We start from the raw sequence: 23,599 nt of genomic DNA, 5'->3' as shown, positions 1-23,599 counted from the left end.
TCCTCTCCCCTAGGAGGCCATCCCCAGCACCTAGCCGCGGTGTGTCCTCCCCGACCACAGTTGGTGCAGGGGATGGACCCCCTAGTAAGCCGACCCCTCCTCTCTCTAGCGCCAGCACCCCCGAGCTCCATGGGACACGGCTCGGAGGCGCTGGAGGGTGAAATGGACGGACCCCCCTCGGAACGTCCGCGGGTAGCTAGTAGGTTATCCAGCCTGATGGACATGTCGACCAACTGGTCGAACGAGAGGCTGGTGTCCCTACAAGCCAGCTCCCGACGGACGTCCTCTCGTAGACTACACCTGTAGTGATCGACGAGAGCCCGATCATTCCACCCTGCATCTGCCGCTAGAGTACGGAATTCGAGGGCGAACTCTTGCGCACTCCTCCTCCCCTGCCGGAGGAAGACCAGACGCTCCCCCGCCGCTTTCCCCTCCGGGGGATGGTCAAACACCGCCCTGAAGCGGCGGGAGAACTCATCATACGTGATGGTGTCCGCGTCGATCTTCCTCCACTCCGCGTTGGCCCATTCCAATGCCTTCCCGGAAAGGCAGGAGATCAGGGCGGACACGCTCTCATGTCCCGAGGGCGCCGGGTGCACGGTGGCCAGGTACAGCTCCACCTGGAGAAGGAATCCCTGACACCCGGCCGCGGTTCCATCGTAGGACCTCGGGAGCGAGAGTCGGACTCCTCGGGGTTCCGGTGCTGGAATGGGCGGACTGGCCGATGGTGCTGGCAGGGAGGGTGGCGGTGGAGGCGTTCCCCAGCCTTGAATGGTGGTGATCACCTCCTGCAGTGCGGTCCCCATCTGCAGGATCTGGTCCCGTTGTTCCCGAACCTGGTCCTCCAGCGTTGTCTGGGCTGCTGCGGCTCCTGCTGATTCCATTTTAAGGTGTGTTATTCTGTCACGCGTGCTGTAGGTGGGTGTAGTGGTGGAATCAAACGCAGGACACTGAAGTATAGTCCAACAGACTTTAGTAACTCTCCAACAAGGAAATAACGAGAACACTTGCCCGTAGGCGAAATAACGCACGAAGGCGAACAAAACAAATGCGCACTACACAGGTGCGTAAACACTCCACGCAGTGGAGGGAAGCTCAACCGAGCGAAATAGCGAACATCAGCCCTACACACGACAGACAAAAATCAATAACACACAACACCTGACAAACACAACGAGAACTAAATAGGACACTAATGACACTAAATGAAAACAGGTGTGACAACAATCAGACAAAAGCAAATGAACATGAAACATACAACGGTGGCAGCTAGTATTCCGGAGACAACGAACGCCGAAGCCTGCCCGAACAAGGGAGAGAGGCAGCCTCGGCCGAAACCGTGACAGGTGGGGTATAGGGAGGGGGTGGGAAAGGGATATACGGTATGTATTGACATTGTATACATTTTAAATGTCCAATTATATGCCATGGAAAAACAATACAAATAAATTATAAGAAAATATATAATAATAATCAAGTGCAATTGTTCTGCGCTGTGACAAAGTTCTTACAAACAGTCAGTGTGTCTCAGGTGTTAACAGGGTCAATATTCATTTTTAATTAGCAAAGGGCAAATAATCAATCAGTCTACTCCAGCATAACAGTCATGCTACAGACAAACTGATAACTCCCAAATGATGGTACTCAATCATGTTCTATACCATTGAACCAATGCGTCGAAGCCCTGAACCCGAGGTGGAGGATTGGCTTCATATCCACAGTGAATAGGATTCAGAGACAGTCAATGGATGTTGACTAGTCCAACAGTCAATGGATGTTCTCATGTTGGGATATAAGGGCTGCATTCCAAATTGCACTCTATTCCCTGTTTAGTGCACTATAAAGTGAATAGGGTGCCATTTGGGACACAGGCAAAGATAATGTTCTCAGCCCCTCTACTGTGTATCCCTCCTTCCTGCAGAAACATCCCTGTGAAATGTTAAGGTTAATTTAGAGATCATTTGATTTGCTCATTTAGTTCAGGACGACACGTATCCAATATCTGAACTGATAGGTAAGGATGTACTTCCCTAGCTCACTGGCTATTCACACTGATATATTTTGTCATTTTAAGTGATTTATACCTAACTACGTTTGGTTTCTTGCAGATACAATGTGGACTCCAGAAGTTCAAATATTTCAAAATTTGTAAGTGTCTCCCCTCACAGTATAAAACACGTTGTTAATGTTAAATTGTTAATCATGCCATCGTGGCCCAATACTGACAGTACAGAGGAACTATAATTATCAGAAGGAAGCTTGTTGTCTTTGTATGAATACAATAGTCTACAATATTCTATTCTATATTTGACCTCTGACTGTGTTCTATTCCCTTTGTGCTCAACAAAATACGGGAGCGCAGAAGGTTAGTATTGATGCACCTAGTAAATACATTTACAGCTGTAATGTCAGTCATTATGGCGTGTTTTGTAACGTCTCCTTATTTGTATTTAGAGACAGCCATTCATGATGTGAGATTGGTGTGATTTTCTGTACTTCTGTTGTCACTTGTCCAATCTCTGTGGTGTTTTTTTTGTTCCAATCAACCATAGTATCATTAAGCCATCCCATTATATCAAACACTCAGGTAAAGCACTTTGAGAGACGACGTCAAAGCCAAAGCTACCGTACGCTAGTTGCATTTTGAAACAGCATAATGTACATTTTACATTTTAGTTATTTAGCAGACGCTCTTATCCAGAGCAACTTACAGTTAGTGAGTGCATACCTTTTTTATTTTTCATACTGTAGTGTATGTAATGTAGTGTGTCAGAGATCTCTGTTGCTGTTCTTGGGCCAGTGTTTTTATTTGCTTTGCCATGTCTGTGCTTCTCAATGTCCCCATCTGCTTTTCTGTGTTGTGTGGGCAGATATAACCCCAGCTTGAAATGTTAGTTTGGTAAAAACAACTTTGGACAATGAGATGTATCGGGTTTATAAGATACACCTGATAGATTTGATCATTTTAACCTTTTTGATAACATACTGTATGTCCATAATAAAATGCTGCGTTTTCAGTGTCTTCAGCCACTTTGTATATGATATGTATGTACTGTATTCTACTGTATTTCATTCAATGAAAAGCTGACATTGCTCGTCCTAATATTTATATATTTCCATTCTTTTACTTTTAGATTTGTGTGTATTGTTGTGAATTGTTAGATACTACTGCACTGTTGGAGCTAAGAACACAAGCATTTCGCTACACCTGCAATAACATCTGCTAAATATGTGTATGTGAATGATACAATTTGATTTGATTTGATTTGGATCACTTAGCTTTCAACCTGGCATGTGTGATGCCTTAGCTGTATTACTTCTTACTCAGAATGATAAAGCATTGTATGTACGGTACTACAATGAACTGCCTTGCTGTCAGAAGGGTCAAATGACTAACCCCAGGCTCTCTGCACTAGGACTTCCTGGGTCAGACATTCTGCACTCTGGGGGAGATCATTGGCTCCCCGGGCGGACGGCTGGAGAAGAGCCTCTCGTAAGTCTAACCCACTCTCTCTCCCACTATCCATCACACCATTACAGGCCTAATGAAGTGAGAACTGGCCCATACAGTGAGGGAAAAAAGTATTTGATCCCCTGCTGATTTTGTACGTTTGCCCACTGAAAAAGAAATGATCAGTCTATCATTTTAATGGTAGGTTTATTTGAACAAGAAAAACGCATGTCAAAAATGTTATAAATTGATTAGCATTTTAATGAGGGAATGGTACCTCTCTCTGGCTGGATGTCATGGCCCATGTGAATGGCAAATGTGGCTCGGTCTTGAGGGAGGACTATCTGTCTGTAGATTGGAAATGGAGCACAGCACTGTAGATGAACTGTAAACTTTGACATTTAATCATGGTATAAACCCATGGCAATATTCCATACTCTATAGCCTCAGAAAGTATGGAGCGACAACACATCAACAACATTTGTAAATACCGATCATGTTTTATTTCTCAGGAACAGACTCCTAAAACAGAGGCCATTCATTGACTTTACACATGACCATGGGAGCCAATGTTCTCTATTACAATAAAAGATCCCATTGGCCATCTTCATCCATTTCTCTATTTATACGTGTTCAAGCTTATCGTCCCCATGAAGCCATCACTGTGTATCTCCCAGTTCAAGCCTTGTTAGACCTGACGAGAGAGAGAGAGAGAGAGAGAGAGAGAGAGAGAGAGAGAGAGAGAGAGAGAGAGAGAGAGAGAGAGAGAGAGAGAGAGAGAGAGAGAGAGAGAGAGAGAGAGAGAGAGAGAGAGAGAGAGAGAGAGAGAGAGAGATGCACGCACTTTCTCTATTGGCAAGATAAAAATGTGCTCTGCCAGCTTGGCGTTACCAGAGTAAAGCGACCCTGTGGCTGTGCACACATGCATGCACGCAGGCACACTCACCAATGGTCCTGCTCACATACTGACACATTCTGAAAAGTAAAGCATGCAAATTGCATCCTCCATCACAAACTAAAAGTCTTGTTCAAACAGAAATGATTTGCCAATGACATGTCATTTTGAGAATCCTTTAGAAATGCTTCACCCTGAAGAAAACCCTTGCTTTCAACAATAAAAACAATCATAATTCAGCCTGTATGGTTGGTCACTCAAAAGACCACCATTTTAGACCAACAATGGATGAAGCTACAAAGATGCCGAGAGCAGCGAAGGAAAAATATGTGGGTTTTGTTCCAAAATCTGCCATTCTCCCTACTCGACTCTCTGGCATTTAGAAGGCCACATTCCTGGGAGACATGTAGCAAGCTGTGACAGAGAGAGAGAGAGAGAGAGGGACAGATACAGAATAACCAACAGCAGACAGAGCCTGCATCCCAGAGGGCATCTGTAATGACAAAGCCTGGAGACAACTCCTCTATGTGTTTAGTGTGTTTCACATGAATGTCAAAACAACCCCAAACACACATCCTCCCTGCAACATTTACCTGGAATTAACTCTGCAAATAGCACTGCTGGGTGGTCTGAAAAGTCATAGTCAATCGATCAATAATATAAAAATACTCTTAGCAAAGAAAATTATATATAATTTACAATCTGTAGAAACTATGAGAATAGAAAGGTTCATAACTTTTGTGAAACATCACAGCACAGTTAAAAAATATATGGCAAATACAAATCAAAACGGGATGGTCTTCAGAGATACAGTTGAAGTCGGAAGTTTACATACACTTAGGTTGGAGTCATTAAAACTCGTTTTTCAACCACTCCACAAATTTCTTGTTAACAAACTATAGTTTTGGCAAGTTGGTTAGGACATCTACTTTGTGCGTGACACAAGTAATTTTTCCAACAATTGTTTACAGACAGATTATTTCACTTATAATTCACTGTATCACAATTCCAGTGGGTCAGAAGTTTACATACACTAAGTTGACTGTGCCTTTAAACAGCTTGGAAAATTCCAGAAAATGATGTCATAGCTTTAGAAGCTTCTGATAGGCTAATTTACATAACTTTAGTCAATTGGAGGTGTACCTGTGGATGTATTTCAAGGCCTACCTTCAAACTCAGTGCCTCTTTGCTTGACATCATGAGACAATCAACAGAAATCAGCCAAGACCTCAGAAAATAAATTGTAGACCTCCACAAGTCTGGTTCATCCTTGGGAGCTATTTCCAAACGCCTGAAGGTACCACGTTCATCTGTACAAACAATAGTATGCAAGTATAAACACCATGCCATCATACCGCTCAGGAAGGAGACGCGTTCTGTCTCCTAGAGATTAACGTACAATGGCGCGAAAAGTGCAAATCAATCACAGAACAGCAGCAAAGGACCTTGTGAAGATGCTGGAGGAAACAGGTACAAAAGTATCTATATCCACAGTAAAACGAGTCCTATATCGACATAACCTGAAAGGCCGCTCAGCAAGGAAGAAGCCACTGCTCCAAAACCGCCATAATAAAGCCAGACTACGGTTTGCAACTGCACATGGGGACAAAGATTGTACTTTTTGGAGAAATGTCCTCTGGTTTGATGAAACTAAAATAGAACTGTTTGGCCATAATGACCATAGTTATGTTTGGAGAAAAAGGGGGTAGCTTGCAAGCCGAAGAACACAATCCCAACCGTGAGGCACGGGGGTGGCAGCATCATGCTGTGGGGGTGCTTTGCTGCAGGAAGGACTGGTGCACTTCACAAAATAGATGGCATCATGAGGAAGGAAAATGATGTGGATATATTGAAGCAATATCTCAAGACATCAGTCAGGAAGTTAAAGCTTGGTCGCAAATGTGTCTTCCAAATGGACAATGACCCCAAGCTTACTTCCAAAGTTGTGGCAAAATGACTTAAGGACAACAAAGTCAAGGTATTGGAGTGGCCATCACAAAGCCCTGACCTCAATCCTATAGAAAATGTGTGGTCAGAACAGAAAAGGCGTGTGCGAGCAAGGAGGCCTACAAATTTGACTCAGTTACACCAGTTCTGTCAGGAGGAATAGGCCAAAATTCACCCAACTTATTGTGGGAAGCTTGTGGAAGGCTCCCTGAAACATTTGACCCAAGTTAAACAATTTAAAGGCAATGCTACCAAATACTAATTGAGTGTATGTAAACTTCTGACCCACTGGGAATGTGATGAAAGAAATAAAAGCTGAAATAAATAATTCTCTCTACTATTACTCTGACATTTCACATTCTTTAAATAAAGTGGTGATCCTAACTGACCTAAGACAGGGAATTTTTACTAGGATTAAATGTCAGGAATTATGAAAACCTGAGTTTAAATGTATTTGGCTGAGGTGTATGTAAACTTCCGACTTCAACTGTAGATGGGAGGGGTTGACGGGAGCTGAAGGGTGGGACAAAAAAAACGAATGTAAGATATACTGTGTCTGTAAAATGTATATAGGTTCAGAACATTTGTGAAACATCACAGCACAGTTGAAAAATATATGGTCTTCAGAGATAGAAGGGAGGGGTTAAGGGGAGGATGGGACTAAAAACAAACAAAAGATAACTAATGTACAGTGGGGAAAAAAAGTATTTAGTCAGCCACCAATTGTGCAAGTTCTCCCACTTAAAAAGATGAGAGAGGCCTGTAATTTTCTTCATAGGTACACGTCAACTATGACAGACAAATAGAGAATTTTTTTCCCAGAAAATCACATTGTAGGATTTTTAATGAATTTATTTGCAAATTATGGTGGAAAATAAGTATTTGGTCACCTACAAACAAGCCAGATTTCTGGCTCTCACAGACCTGTAACTTCTTCTTTAAGAGGCTCCTCTGTCCTCCACTCGTTACCTGTATTAATGGCACCTGTTTGAACTTGTTATCAGTATAAAAGACACCTGTCCACAACCTCAAACAGTCACACTCCAAATTCCACTATGGCCAAGACCAAAGAGCTGTCAAAGGACACCAGAAACAAAATTGTAGACCTGCACCAGGCTGGGAAGACTGAATCTGCAATAGGTAAGCAGCTTGGTTTGAAGAAATCAACTGTGGGAGCAATTATTAGGAAATGGAAGACATACAAGACCCCTGATAATCTCCCTCGATCTGGGGCTCCACGCAAGATCTCACCCCGTGGGGTCAAAATGATCACAAGAACGGTGAGCAAAAATCCCAGAACCACACGGGGGGACCTAGTGAATGACCTGCAGAGAGCTGGGACCAAAGTAACAAAGCCTACCATCAGTAACACACTACGCCGCCAGAGACTCAAATCCTGCAGTGCCAGACGTGTCCCCCTGCTTAAACCAGTACATGTCCAGGCCCGTCTGAAGTTTGCTAGAGTGCATTTGGATGATCCAGAAGAGGATTGGGAGAATGTCATATGGTCAGATGAAACCAAAATATAACTTTTTGGTAAAAACTCAACTCGTCGTGTTTGGAGGACAAAGAATGCTGAGTTGCATCCAAAGAACACCATACCTACTGTGAAGCATGGGGGTGGAAACATCATGCTTTGGGGCTGTTTTTCTGCAAAGGGACCAGGACGACTGATCTGTGTAAAGGAAAGAATGAATGGGGCCATGTATCGTGAGATTTTGAGTGAAAACCTCCTTCCATCAGCAAGGGCATTGAAGGTGAAACGTGGCTGGGTCTTTCAGCATGACAATGATCCCAAACACACCGCCCGGGCAACGAAGGAGTGGCTTCGTAAGAAGCATTTCAAGGTCCTGGAGTGGCCTAGCCAGTCTCCAGATCTCAACCCCATAGAAAATCTTTGGAGGGAGTTGAAAGTCCGTGTTGCCCAGCGACAGCCCCAAAACATCACTGCTCTAGAGGAGATCTGCATGTAGGAATGGGCCAAAATACCAGCAACAGTGTGTGAAAACCTTGTGAAGACTTACAGAAAACGTTTGACCTGTGTCATTGCCAACAAAGGGTATATAACAAAGTATTGAGAAACTTTTGTTATTGACCAAATACTTATTTTCCACCATAATTTGCAAATACATTGATTAAATATCCTACAATGTGATTTTCTGGATTTTTTTTCCTCATTTTGTCTGTCATAGTTGACGTGTACCTATGATGAAAATTACAGGCCTCTCTCATCTTTTTAAGTGGAAGAACTTGCACAATTGGTGGCTGACTAAATACTTTTTTTCCCCACTGTATAAGATACTGTGTCCGTAAAATGTATATTGTATGTATAAGCTGGAAGTACAAGCCTAAGTGTTGTTGTCCATTAGTTTACTCCAATTAGGGGAAGGGTGGTAGGGTTAGGGGAAAATAATAAAGGAAAATATATTTAAAATATATATATATATTTAAAATAATATATATATTTATAAAATATATATATAAGGCTGGATTGGAAATGATGCAGACAATTACATTGATAGAAGCAAAAATCTAGTTGCAAAAAAATAAAAATAAACATCCTCCCAGCGTTGCCTTTATACCACACACTCCCCTGAGAGTGAGAGGAGGAGGAGAGCCTATACAAAATGCCTGGCGATGGCCTCCGCCTCCTCTTTTTGTAGGTCACTGTTTTGAGAACGGAATATCATGCTGTGGAGGAAGAAGCACTTCTCTACCACTTACCTGTTGGTTTCTATGGTAACTGAAGAGGACTGTAAGCTCCATAGTGTAAAAGTATGATTGGGCAAATACATTTCATTTTCCCCTTTTAGAAGATAAGATAGGTGCTCTACAAGACATTGCATGATGGTCGTATTTTTATCTGTAAGATTTGGTGTGGAGAGCGTACCTCATGCTTCCACAATTTCACACCTGCTGCGAGTTCACGTACACACACACACTCACACACACCCACTTACACACACACACACACACACACACACACACACACAAAACTGTGATTAAGGTTTTACTGTGTATTATGATTTACACACTTTACACTGCCCCATACACCAAGTTGGGAAACTCTAATTTGCACACATGATGTAGGTGTACATACAGTATATGCATAATTGCATATCTATGTAGATTAGCCCTTTGATGTTACGGCTGTTACATTTTCATAATGAGGTTCTGATATGGAGATCAACCACAATGCAGCTCTGAAATACACTACATGAACCAAAAGTATGAGGACACCTGCTCATCGAACATCTTATTCCAAAATCATGGGCATTAATATGGAGTTGGTCCGCCCTTTGCTGCTATAACAGCCTCCACTCTTCTGGGAAAGCTTTCCACTAGATGTTGGAACATTGCTGCGGGGACTTGATTCCATTCAGCCACAAGAGCATTAGTGAGGTAGGGCACTGATGTTGGGCGATTAGGCCTGGCTCACAGTCGGCGTTCCAATTCATCCCAAAGGTGTTCGATGGGGTTGAGGTTAGGGCTCTGTGCAGACCAGTCAAGTTCTTCCACACTGATCTCGACAAACCATTTCTGTATGGACCTCACTTTGTGCACGGGGACATTGTCATGCTGAAACAGGAAAGGGCCTTCCCCAAACTGTTGCCACAAAGTTGGAAGCTCAGAATCGTCTAGTATGTAATTGTATGCTGTAGCGTTAAGATTTACCTTCACTGGAACTAAGGGGCCTAGCCCGAACCCTGAAAAACAACCCCATACCATTATTCCTTCTCCACCAAACTTTACAGGTGGCACTATGCATTCGGGCAGGTAGCGTTCTCCTGGCATCCGCCAAAGCCAGATTTGTCTGTCGGACTGCCAGATGGTGAAACGCCATTCATCACTCCAGAGAACGCATTTCCACTGCTCCAGAGTCAAATAGCGGCGAGCTTTACGCCACTCCATTCTAAACTTGGCATTGCGCATGGTGATTTTAGGCTTGTGCGCAGCTGCTCTGCCATGGAAACCCATTTCATGAAGCTCCCGACAAACAGTTATTGTGCTGACGTTGCTTCCCGAGGACAGACGATTTTTACACGCTACACGCTTCAGCACTCGCCGGTCTCGTTCTGTGAGCTTGTGTGGCCTACCGTTGTTGCTCCTAGACATTTCCAATTCACAATAACAGCACTTACAGAAATTTGACGAACTGACTTGTTGGAAAGGTGGAATCCTATGACGGTTCCACGTTGAAAGTCACTGAGCTCTTCAGTAAGGCCATTCTATTGCCAATGTTTGTCTATGGAGATTGTATGGCTGTGTGCTTTATTTTATACACCTGTCAGCAACGGGTGTGGCTGAAATAGCCGAATCCACTAATTTGAAGTGTCTACATACATTTGTATTTATAGTGTTGTCACGCCCTGGCTCTAGGGACTCTGTTATGTTGAGCCAGGGTGTGTAGTGTCTATGTTTTGTGTTTCTATGGTAGTCTCTAGTTATGTGTTTTCTATGTTGGCCGGTGTGGTTCTCAATCAGAGGCAACGTGAATCAGCTGTTGATTGTTGTCTCTGATTGGGAACCATACTTAGGCAGCCTGTTTGGCACAGTGTATTGTGGGATCTTGTTCCGTGTATGGTTAGTGTTTGTTACCAAGGACGTCACGTATCGTTTTGTTGTTTTTGTTTGTGTGGTGAATATAATAAAGTATGTTCGCATTCCACGCTGCGCATTGGTCTACTCCTTTCGACGATCGTGACAGAAGATCCCACCAATACTGGACCAAGCAGCGTGTTTCGGAGCTAACGCCGGGTAAGGAGATGGAGAAGTTGGCGATGGCCCAGGTGGGCCAATGGTGGTCCTGGGAGGACATGTTCGAGGGCAAAGGACCATGGGCAAAGGTTAAAGCCTTGGCGAGAGAGGAGGTACGGCGCCAACAGTGTCGTCGTCGGACAGGCGAGAGGCACCCACAATAAATTTTTAGGGGGGGGGCACATGGCATGGGCGACGGGGCTGCTGGAGGCAGATAAAGGGCGAGTTTGTGGACGAGGAGAGAAGGCCACCGGGTTACGGGAGGTATTGAAGTGTGTTGCCAGTCCGGTCCGGCCCATTCCTGATCCCCGTATAAGGCCAGTGGTGTGTGTTCCTAGTGCGGTCCGGCCTGTTCCTGTCCCTCGCACCAAGCCTATGGTGCGCGTCGTCAGCCCGGTCCGGCCTGTTCCTGCCCCTCGCACCAAGCCAATAGTGCGCGTTGCCAGCCCGGCCCGGCCTGTTCCTGCTCCCCGCACCAAGCCAATGGTGCGCGTCTCCAGCCCGGCCCGGCCTGTTCCTGCTCCCCGCACCAAGCCTATGGTGCGCGTCGCCAGCCCGGCCCGGCCTGTTCCCCGCACCAAGCCAATGGTGCGCGTCGCCAGCCCGGCCCGGCCTGTTCCTGCTCCCCGCACCAAGCCTATGGTGCGCGTCGCCAGCCCGGCCCGGCCTGTTCCTGCTCCCCGCACCAAGCCTATGGTGCGCGTCGCCAGCCCGGCCCGGCCTGTTCCTGCTCCCCGCACCAAGCCTATGGTGCACGTCGCCAGCCCGGCCCGGCCTGTTCCTGCTCCCCGCACCAAGCCTATGGTGCGCGTCGCCAGCCCGGCCCGGCCCGTTCCTGCTCCCCGCACCAAGCCAGGGGTGTGCGTCGTCAGCCCGGTCCGGCCCATTCCTGCTCCCCGCACCAAGCCTGTGGTGCGCATCGTCAGCCCTGTCCAGCCCGTTCCTGCTCCCCGCACTAAGCCAGGGGTGCGCGTCGTCAGCCCGGTCTGGCCCATTCCTGCTCCCCGCACCAAGCCTGTGGTGCGCATCGTCAGCCCGGTCCGGCCCGTTCATGCTCCCCGCACCAAGCCAGGGGTGCGCGTCGTCAGCCCGGTCCGGCCCATTCCTGCTTCCCGCATCAAGCCTGGGGTGCGTGTCGTCAGTCCGGCACAGCCCGTGCCCGGTTCACCGGTGCCTGGTCAGGTACCGGTCAGCTGCTCCACACCGGAGCCTAAGCAATCCGCTCCACCGATGTCCTGTCCAGCTCCAGCCAGCAGGGCCAGACCAGACCAGGGGCACTACAGGGGGGTTATTAGAGGGTGGTGGTCATGCCCGGAGCCGGAACCGCCTCCGAGGAGGAATGCCCTCGGAGGCTGTTTGGCACTCGGAGCCTGTTTGGAATGCCCTCGGAGCCTGTTTGGCACAGTGTATTGTGGGATCTTGTTCCGTGTATGGTTAGTGTTTGTTACCAAGGACTTCACGTATCGTTTTGTTGTTTTTGTTCGTGTGGTGAATATAATAAAGTATGTTCTCATTCCACGCTGCGCATTGGTCTACTCCTTTCGACGATCGTGACAAGTGTAGAAATCTCTGGAATCTTCAGCTTAAGAATAGGTTGCTAACCTGTCGCTACTCTTGCTATCCCATTTGCCTACAGACAGGGGAGGAAGTGACAGGGAGGAGATAGGTTTCTGAAGGGTATCCTTCTCTCCCAGGTCTAATCACATTGAGACATGGTGGGCCTCTAGCTAACAGGATTTCTGCCCTGGTGCTCAGTTGTCTGCTAAAGGGCCTCGATGGCTGTTTCTATGACATAATTAGACGACGTGTTCTGTTTGCTGCTGAAACTGTGACTTCTGTTACCAAGGAAATTTACAGTAATTTGTCATTTTCTCTCCATGTCCAGAACATCCTTGTATATAATCTCAGGATGGTGAAGACGAAAACTCTGTTTTCCACTTAATTTTCAATTTCCTCCCCAATTTACTGCGATTACTCACCATGTGTGATATAACTAGGGTTTCAAAGGGAGTGTATTTTACTGGAATCTTTCGAAGTTTACCAGTAAACTAACAGAATTTAGGTAACTTTCAAGGTTGATATGGAAGTTTATAAAATGACATCTAGTGGCCTTTTTGGGTACTTCAGATTATCATAGGTGTCTGTAATTATCTCTGGCCCTCTGTGTGGCCTTATCACATGTACAAAGATGAAATAATTAAGTAAGATTATTTTTTAATAAAACATTGAATATCAAAGCCATAAAACATTATCCTAAATATAAACCATCAACTAAGTGAATACAATCGGTGTTTAATATGAGGGTTTCATCATCAAATATCTTGTAACTATTTTTATACACACTTTTATTTATTTAACTATGTCAATTTGTATTTGCTGTCAATGTTTTGGCATCAAACTGGTAGCAGTTGTGAAAAAAGTCAATAGTTGGAAGAGTTGTAGAGTTAATGAAAAATAATGCCATTGTTGATTAGATGTGTTTTTTATTAATTAGGTCATTTTCTCTTGAACCTTATGGTCTGTCCACTAGAAACTCATGGACAATATGGATACGGATATAAAGAATGTATACCATATATGAATACATTTTGTAAAAGTTATTCAAGTATAAAATGACCAAAGTTAACATAGATTGTCTATTAATTACCAAAATTACGATAATTTAGGTAAATTACCGATAGCTTTGCAACCCTAGATATAATGAGGGATGCCCAATCTCAGTCAGAATTGCACACTGTTATAGTCTTGCACTGTGCCACCTCTGTAACTCAGTGAGCACTCTATGAGATTGGACATGGTTTGATTGGACAGCTCTGTTATGCAGAAAATACCAATAGGAGAATGTGTGTCAAGGTGGAAGAATGAGGTGGATAGCTGGATAGGTAACCCATCACCATCTTGTACTACTGTGAGACAAGGCCTCTGCTCAGTGTAGGTGATAAGGTGATGTGCTAGGAGGTCGGCCATGTCAGAGAGAGTGATGTGCTGGATGTGGTGAGAGGATGAGCTGCACTAGGGGAGAATCTCAATTGCATTTACTTGATTCCTCACATCCTTCTCAAACCCCATGTGATGAGAAGATCAGAGGTCCCTCCCTTCTAACCTTATCATCGAAAGGGTTTTGAGAAAGAAGCAAGGAGAGATGACGCGAGGAATCAAGGCAATGCAATTGAGATTCTCCCCAGGAGTTCACTCTACTAATGACTGGAGGAGGGGAGTGGAGCGAGCTGTCGCTGGCCCAGAGTTACCCAGATTTACCCACTGCACAGTAATTGACCAGCTTGCAGGGTTGACCTCCCAAGCCCCTAACTGTCACACAGCCTCACGCTTACCCTCTCTCGCCTTGTCTGCTCTGGCATTCTCTGCCCTCGCTCTCGCTCGCTATCCTCTCAGTTCATTGAATCGTGCCTTTATTGGAATAAATTGAATCGACAAAGTGAAAGTAAGTTTAAATTAAGTAAAAACAAAAGCTTTAACCTTGATGTGATGGCAACTGCATTAAAGCAGAACAAGAAAGGAAAGACGGCTGTGTTGATGTGCTATGCAGTAAGTGTTGCATGGTTAATGAATGCTGCCTCAATATTCAGAGGAAGAGCGGGGCTGTGACTATATGACTATGTATCATATTGTCATTAGTATTAAAATATCTCTCTCTGTCATTCTCTCCCTCTCTCTTTTGCCTCTCCTTCTCTTTTTCTCTTTCACAGTGGGATTCCTGGGAAGAAGTTAGGGACCATTATCTTCGTGGCGGAGGAGCTCAGTAACTGTAGGGTCAGTATCTGACAAGTCACCTTTTCCCCTCTGAGGCCACAAAAGTCAGCTTATGTTTCAGCCATTGCTGTGGAGAAGGATGCCAGTAAACCCCACCTCAAGAGGGATTATATTGATCCATAATGTCTAAGCTTATTCTTTTACTGGATCATTTTGCCATTCTCATACTGTAGTTGACTCTCAGGAGGGCGGGGACCTCTTTTATCCCATCTCTTTATATTTGCAATATTTTCAAAAAAAGGCTGATGGGTTTGTTCTCTCTTCTCTAAAATGTTTCACTCCGTGATTTGTACATTTCCCTTTGTAGCGCTCCCCTTCACTCACATACACAGACACACATGCTATTATCCCCCAACTCCTTTGTCAAAACCCTACAGTATTAATTACACTCCTTCATTCCAACTCTCAGCATCTCATCCATTTGGTAACAATTGTTTAGCTACATCAGCCCAGATCCCCAAGGCAGCAGCTACTCTTCCTGGGGTCCAGCAAGATTAAGGCAGTTACAGTATATACCATTTAAAATATTAAATGACATAACCCTTTTCTCAACACATTAAGTGTGTGCGCTCAGGCCACTACTCTACTATCACATATCTACAATACAAAATCCCTGTGTACGTGTGTGTAGAGTGCGTGTCTTATCATGTGATGTGTATGTGTGTCTGTGCCTGTGTGTGTGTCTCTTCACAGTCCCCGCTGTTCCATAAGGTGTATTTTTATTGTTTTTTAAAATCTGATTCTACTGCTTGCATCAGTTACCTGATGTGGAATAGAGTTCCATGTAGCCATGGCTCTATGTAGTACTGTGCTCCTCCCATAGTCTGTTCTTGACTTGGGGATTGTGAAGAGACCTTTGATGGCATGTCTTGTGGGGAATGCATGGGTGTCCGAGCAGTGTGCTAGTAGTTTAAACAGACACCTCGGTGCATTCAGCATGTCAACACCTCTTACAAACAAGTAGTGATGAAGTCAATCTCTCCTCCACTTTGAGCCATGAGAGATGTACATGCATATTATTAATGTTATCTCTCCGTGTACATATAAGGGCCAGCCGTCCTCTTTGTGGCACCTGACCACACAACTGAACAGTAGTCCAGGTGCGAACCGTGAGACAAAACTAGGGCCTGTAGGACCTGCCTTGTTGATAGTGTTGTTAAAAAGGCAGAGCAGTGCTTTATTATGGACAGACTTCACCCAATCTTAGCTACTGTTGTATCAACATGTTTTGACCATAACAGTTTACAATCCAGGGTTACTCCAAGCAGTTTAGCCACCTCAACTTGCTCAATTGCCACATTATTTATTACAATATTTAGTTGAGGTTTAGGGTTTAGTGAATGATTTGTTCCAAATACAATGCTTTTAGTTTTTGAAATATTTAGGACTAGGAGAGAAAGGAGAGGGAGGGCAGAAGGAGAAGGAGAGGGCTGAGTTAATCTCCATGGTTGTTTACTCCAGGAATAACTGAAAGAGAAACTGCTTAGAAATTCAGATGTGCGTGGGCGGAGCTCGTCACTCTGTCACTGAGGAACTGGCTGCTAAGGGATTTCCCATGATGCCCCTCTCCTGCTATCAGCCACCTTTGAGTCTGCCGCTGCGCTGCACCGCGCTGGAGAAGACGAGCTCAATACAGTGGCTCCATGCGGGATGCCTCAGTCCCGGGGCTTCTCCACAGGGACCTGTCCTACTAGTCCTTCTACCCAAAAAAGAGCAGCGGACCAACCAACGGATGCACAACCACCGACAGACCATTAACAGCCATACATATTATTAAGCCCTCAGACTAAATAATAGCGTCCATGTGAGGAATTCTGTACGGTGTTGTTTTTTCATTTCCTCGCGAGGTAAAAGGGGTTGGCTCGGAGTCACAATTAAAGCTAAACATGTTTGCTGTGGTTATTATGCTGTCTGGCTAGCTTCACATGTTGGAGCGCCTGTAATTGAGTTGTGCTGTAGAGCTGCTGTCCAGAAGACTATTCCTTATTTTATGAATATCGCTATCTGCATCAGAATTTATGTCGAATATGAAGGAAGTTAGAGGTAGTTTCACAAGCCAATGCTAACTAGCGTTAACACAATGACTGGAAGTCTACAGGAACATCCGACTCTGGGGAAGTAGATAAAGGGCTTAATTTCCAAAATCTCTAACTATTTGTGACCGACCGGCTCGATTCGGTCTTGTGATTTTTACATTGGATAAAAGTAGAGACTCCGAGCTAGAAAATGGTATATCATATACTACAGTTGAGGAACAATGGGAAAGTCATTCTACTTTGAAAGTTGATAAACTTGTAACCCCACTTTTGAGAAAATGGCCTTGAATGTTTTGCTACACCAACTGGAGAGCTCTTCTTTGTCTACACCCATGCAGCATCATTCACACTCTCTTAAGCCTTAGCCCCACCCATCTCTTTAAGGATTCACATGAGGCCATGTGCTATACAGAGTGAGGACGGTACTAAACAACCAAAGACTTCAAGACTAAAGGCTGGTTTATACTACGTCTATCAACATTTCTGTAGACAGTTGTCGCAGTGACATCATTAACATTCTATTGTCGTCCGACATCAAACTTGAAAAAGTATAAACGACAGGCTACATGACATCAGCAGCCTGGTGGTCCAAAATAGCATAACTGGTATATTTTAACACCAATAAACCCATCCGTTTATTTAACCCAAATGTATTTAGTATATGTCAATCTAGCAAACCAGGCAACTAAAAGCAACTTTCTAAACAATGTTTGGGTCGTTTCTAGCTTGTTAGCTAGCTAATGTTAAGATAGCTGGCTAGCCAGTTCAAATAATGACCATAGCATACAGCTGACAACGTCTTAACTTTAGCTAATTTATATTCGTTATTACAGGAAAATAAACTCACAACAATATCATTATTTACAAGTTAATGGCGAGCTAATTACAGAAAATAGCTTACGTTTGTGAGTGTGACGAAATAAAAGCAGGACATTCTACCAGTGAATTTGAGAACTTGGACACTGTCTCATTGGCCTAACGTTATATCCTAATTTGACTTTGGTGCAGGTCATGTTGTTCTTCACATTACCGTCTCTGGTAAATACACACTATATCAAATAAAATCAACGTTTATTTGTCACATGCACAGGATACAGAAGGTGTAAACGTTACAATGAAATGGTTACTTGCATAGTGGAGTCTTTTGTTTAGACATGTAGCTAGCAAGCTAGCTAGCTAAACAATAAACCATAAACCCAGCTAATAACATTACTACCCTGCATCTGCTGGTAGCTAAAGCTAACCAACTAGCTCGATTCAATGTTAGCTAGCTAGCTAACATTAGGCTATAACTTGCAATGGAAATGACTTTCTGACAAAAATAGAAATGTATAATATCTGAAAATGTAGCTAGCTAGACTCTTACCCGTATACATGGATGAACGCTTCTCACTCTCTGTCATGGATGCCATGGTATAAAAAAAAAAAGTATGCACTCACTAACTGTAAGTCGCTCTGGATAAGAGCGTCTGCTAAATGACTAAAATGTAAAATGTAAATGTAATCCGGAGACAGGTGTTTTATACAACAGCCTTCTTCTGTGTGTTCTCTTTTCCTCCTCATTATTTGCAGTCAAATGGCAGAATTTTATTTATCTCCTTAGCTATCATACTGTGCTTCCACCGGGCATTCCACTGATTTCAAAACTCACATGGGACCGCCGAAAAGATGGCAGCACTTTAGAGAGCTCCAAATACCCGCATGTAAATATTGAAATTCAACGGCATACACTTTCATTTTTGTCTTAATATATTGACTTTAAGTACAGTCTAATATAAAGATAATTTACATTTTGAAACATCTCGCTAAAGTGGCATTATTGGAATGTCGACACACGCTACAAATGTATTTGGGCCTATCACGCGGTATTCACAGAAGGCCACATCGACTAGCAAACAAACAGCAAGTCCTCCTGAATCGCCCCACCAAGACATGGATAAACACATACAGTACTATGAAAAAGTATTTGCCCCCTTTCTAATTTTCTCTACTTTTGCATATTTGTGATACTGAATGTTATCAGATCTTCAACCAAAACCTAATATTAGATAAAGGGAACATAAGTGAACAAATAACACAACAATTACATATTATTTAATTTATTTCATAAACAAAGTTATGCAACACCCAATTCCCCTGTGTGAAAAACGAATTGCCCCCTTACACTCAATAACTGGTTGTGCCACCTTTAGCTGCAATGACTCCAACCAAATGCTTCTTGTAGTTGTTGATCAGTCTCTCACGTCGCTGTGGAGGAATTTTGGCCCACCCTTCCATGCAGAACTGCTTTAACTCAGTGACGTGTGGGTTTTCAAGCATGAACTGCTCGTTTCAAGTCCTGCCACAACATCTCAATTGGGATTAGGTCTGGACTTTGACTAGGCCATTCCAAAACTTCTATTAAGGCAAGTCGTCCAGGTCCTGAGGCAGCAAAGCATCCCCAAACCATCATACCACCATCACCATGCTTGACGTTTGGTATGATGTTCTTACTGTGGAATGCAGAGTTTGGTTTTCGCCAGGCGTTACTGGAACCATGTCATCCAAAAAGTTATACCAAGTTCTTCCAAGAGTCTTGATGATCATCCAGGTGCTTTTTGGCAAACTTGAGTCAACTTTTTGGACGAGATGGGTCCCATTATGCCTTGCGAAAACCAAACACTGCATTCCACAGTAAGAACATCATAACAAAGGTCAAGCATGGTGGTGGTGGTGTGATGGTTTGGGGATGCTTTGCTGCCTCAGGACCTGGACGACTTGCCTTAATAGAAGGAACCATGAATTCTGCTCTGTATCAGAGAATTATACAGGAGAATGTCAGACCATCCGTCTGTGAGCTGAAGCTGAAGTGCAGCTGGGTCATGCAGCAAGACAATGATCCAAAACACACAATCAAGTCTACATGAAAATTGCTAAAAAGCAACAAATTGGAAGTTTTGGAATGGCCTAGTCAAAGTCGAGACCTAATCCCAATTGAGATGTTGTGGCAGGACTTGAAACGAGCAGTTCATGCTTGAAAACCCACACGTCACTGAGTTAAAGCGGTTCTGCATGGAAAAGTGGGCCAGAATTCCTCCACAGCGACGTGAGAGACTGATCAACAACTACAGGAAGCATTTGGTTGGAGTCACTGCAGCTAAAGGTAGCACAACCAGTTATTGAGTGTAAGGGGGCAATTAGTTTTTCACACAGGGGAATTGGGTGTTGCATAACTTTGTTTATGAAATTAATTAAATAAATATGTAATTGTTGTGTTATTTGTTCACTTATGTTCTCTTTATCTAATATTAGGTTTTGGTTGAAGATCTGATAACATTCAATATCACAAATATGCAAAAGTTGAGAAAATTAGAAAGGGGGCAAATACTTTTTCATAGCACTGTAAGCCCGGAGAAATCGGTAAATCTGAAGGATCTATTTGAGCAAATGGGAAAGATGAATACGACTTTGTTGGGTGTTGCATCCGATGTCTCCATGATAAAACTACAACTACCGAGATAAAGGAAAAAGTTGATGCGATACAAGAGAGGATGAATGGGGCAGAGGGACGGATTTCGACAGGAGTGGATGCCGTCTCCCATCTGTAGAAGGGTTATGAGAATCACGAGAAAAAGCTGGACATACTGTGGAATTGTGTCGAAGAACTTGAGAACAGAAGTAGGAGAAATACGGTGAGATTGGTCAGTCTGAAAGAGGGGAGTGAGGCTGGTGGTGGACTAATCTTGTGTGTGCAGAAAATCATCGCAGAAGGATTTGGATTCGACGACAGGCACGAATTCGAAATTTAACGAACCCATCGCAGCTTAAACATGCCTGACGGGAATGGGCCCCCGAGAATGGTTCTCATCCACTTCGTACAATCTACACCCCGGGACAAGGTACTTAAAGCGGCAAAAGAAAAGGGTGGCGTTCAGTGGGAAGGCCGCCGGCTGTCTTTTTCCCTGGACCTGTCCAAGGAACTGGCAATGAAGAGGAAGAAGTTTACAATGGCGAAGAAACAACTACACGAGAAGAACGTCAGGCACACACTGCCATTCCCAGCGACCCTTCTCTTTACTTGGAAGGGAAATACAATTATATTCAAGGACAACGTGGAGGCAGAGAGATTATTGCGAGAGCAAGGTGTTTAGCCTAGATAAAGAAGACGGGACAAGGTCAAATACAAGTTGAATTGTATGCCGTTTACAACACAAATGAAGGTAGCCTATTTGTTTGCGGGACCCTGGGGAGTGTTGCTAATTTAGCCTTTCAAGCGCCTCACGGACCATGAGGAATTTTGAGTTGAGACTGCAGGTTATCCTCTGCAGCATCAAAGACAGTTATGTGATGATTGATTCATCGAGAAGCAACGTTACATTCGTAGTTGCTTTGTTTTATTTGGGGATTGTTTTTCTACGTTTATTTACACTGTTTTATTTCTACAGCAGGAGCATATATTGTGAAATGTTATATAACCTCGACTAACCTGTACCCCCTCACATTGACTCGGTATCGGTACCCCCTGTATATACTGTAGCCTCGTTATTGTTATTTTATTGAGTTACTTTAGTTTATTTAGTAAATATTTTCTTAACTCTTTCTTGAATTGCATTGTTGGTTAAGGGCTTGTAAGTAAGCATTTCACGGTAAGGTCTACACCTGTTGTATTCGGCGCATGTGACAAATAACATTTGATTTGATTTGATGTTCATTAGAGTTGTAACGTGTTAACTGGGACACTTTATGCTCACAGGCTATAACTACTCAGAGCAAATATGGCTAATGGTTATGGAAACATAATCTCTTGGAACATACTGTAAATGGTTGTGGTAACCAAGTTAAAAAGATTTTGACATAGCGGATATTATGTTAGTACAGGAATAACATTTAACAGATACAGAGGTACTGAAAGGCTGGTTTGCAGAAGTTTATCATAGCTCATTTAATTCCAAACAAAATGGGGTGATCATTCTGATAAGCAAAATACTTAATTTTGTAATGTTAAGCAACACTGAGTTTGGCAGGCTTATCTGCATTGAAGCTCTTATAAATGGGATTAAGATAGTGTTATGCAACATATATGCTCCCAACAAGGAGGACCTTGAAGTCAACGTTATACTGGGAAATATGGAGGGGCAGATCGTCCTTGCTGGTGACTTTAACCAAGTGACGGACAATATGATTGATAGAAGTAAATGTACATGTAACTCCACTCCAAAAGATAGACTTGCAATATATATGCTACCAGAAGATATGGGCCTTACAGACATGGAGATTAGTCCATCCTAATGGATATACTTTTTTCTCCCACAGTCATAAGACACACTCCAGAATAGATTTCTTCTTGATATCTAATTTCATGGTTAATAATGTGATTGATTGCAAGATTGGGCCAATCGCCCTCACAGATCATGCTATAGTAGAGTTACATGTTGATATAAACTCCAAAAATGTAAGGAAGGGTAGATTTAGACTCAAATTTTATTTGCCACATGCACCGAATACAACAGGTGTAGACATCACAGTGAAATGCTTACTTACAAGCCCTTAACCAACAATGCATATTTTAAAATAAAATAAAGTGTTAAGTAAAAAAATAAAAGCAAATAACTAAAGAGCAGCAGTAAAATAAAATAACAGTAGGGAGGCTATTTACAGGGGGGTACCGGTGCTGACTCAACACCATTACAAGATGAGATATTTAGCCAATCACTAGCAAATGATCTTAGATCCTTTTTTGAGATCAACATAGGCTCAACTGAAAGGATTTCCACAGTATGGGAAACCTCTAAAGCATATATTAGAGGGAAAATAATAACAAATGCGTCCAAAAAGAAGAGAGAAGGGGCTGAAGCAATACAAATAATAGAAACCCAGATATGTGTCTTGGAAAGGGATTTGGCAAGACATTTCACAGATAGCACGTTTCAAACTGCATGCAAACTGAGACTTCAGTTGCACTAAATGTATAACAAAAAGGGCAGAATATGCACTGTTTAGGCTTAGAACCAGTTTTTATGAGGGAGGTGAGAAGACAGGCCGGCTACTAGCAAGACAACTAAAAATGCAGAACACTTCTAATGTAATCCCAGCAATTAAGAAGGGCAATAAGGTGGTGACTTTATCCAAAGAGATCAACAGTGTGTTTCAATGTTTTTATGAAGATGTATATACACTACCAGTCAAAAGTTTGGACACACCTACTCATTCAAGGGTTTTTCTTTATTTTTACTATTTTTTACATTGTAGAATGATAGTGAAGATATCAAAACTATGGAATAACACATATGGAATCATGTAGTACCCAAAAAAGTGTTAAACAAATAAAAATACATTTGATATTTGAGATTCTTCAAATAGCCCCCCTTTGCCTTGATGACACCTTTGCACACTCTTGGCATTCTCTCAACCAGCTTCACCTGGAATGCTTTTCCAACAGTCTTGAAGGAGTTCCCACATATGCTGAGCACTTGTTGGCTGCTTTTCCTTCACTCCGCCGTCTGACTCATCCCAAACCATCTCAATTGGGATGTGTCCTTTTTTTTGTCTTTCTAGAAGCACAAGGCAGGGTTGCTAGCTTTCCCCTCTCCTTTTTACCATAGTTTTAGAGCCTCTTGCAACAATGATAAGAACAGATCCAGAAATTAGGAGTGTCCATGGAGGAGGAAAAGAACACAAGCTGCTTATGTATGCAGACGATATTCTACTGCTGGTCTCTGTGAAACTGGAATCAATTCCAGTTTCACAGAGAATATCTCTCTT

General features: G+C 43.4%; 2 protein-coding genes across 3 annotated transcripts in view; both read left to right on the top strand.

Annotated features, from left to right (window-relative positions):
• LOC311150091 (intermediate filament protein ON3-like) overlaps positions 1-23,599 on the top strand; it is a 409,178-nt gene that overhangs the window by 346,788 nt on the left and 38,791 nt on the right. The gene's annotated exons all lie outside the window — the stretch shown is intronic.
• The window catches only part of LOC311150094 (copine-9-like), a gene marked incomplete at both ends in the record, with an annotated part of 117,663 nt that overhangs the window by 75,226 nt on the left and 18,838 nt on the right, over positions 1-23,599 (top strand). The window contains 3 exons of one of the 2 annotated variants that reach the window (XM_084187370.1): positions 2,109-2,148; positions 3,417-3,493; positions 14,759-14,822. In XM_084187370.1, the coding sequence (XP_084043496.1) occupies positions 2,109-2,148; positions 3,417-3,493; positions 14,759-14,822 (181 nt within the window). Of the gene's footprint in view, positions 1-2,108; positions 2,155-3,416; positions 3,494-14,758; positions 14,823-23,599 lie in introns of both variants that reach the window. The other variant, XM_084187369.1, reaches the window with a different exon arrangement.

Source organism: Coregonus lavaretus (assembly GCF_964263955.1).
Source record: "Coregonus lavaretus genome assembly, chromosome: 22".
Classification (NCBI taxonomy): domain Eukaryota; kingdom Metazoa; phylum Chordata; class Actinopteri; order Salmoniformes; family Salmonidae; genus Coregonus; species Coregonus lavaretus.
The sequence above is the reverse complement of the archived record's forward strand: the minus strand, read 5'-3'. Positions and strand labels throughout refer to the sequence as shown.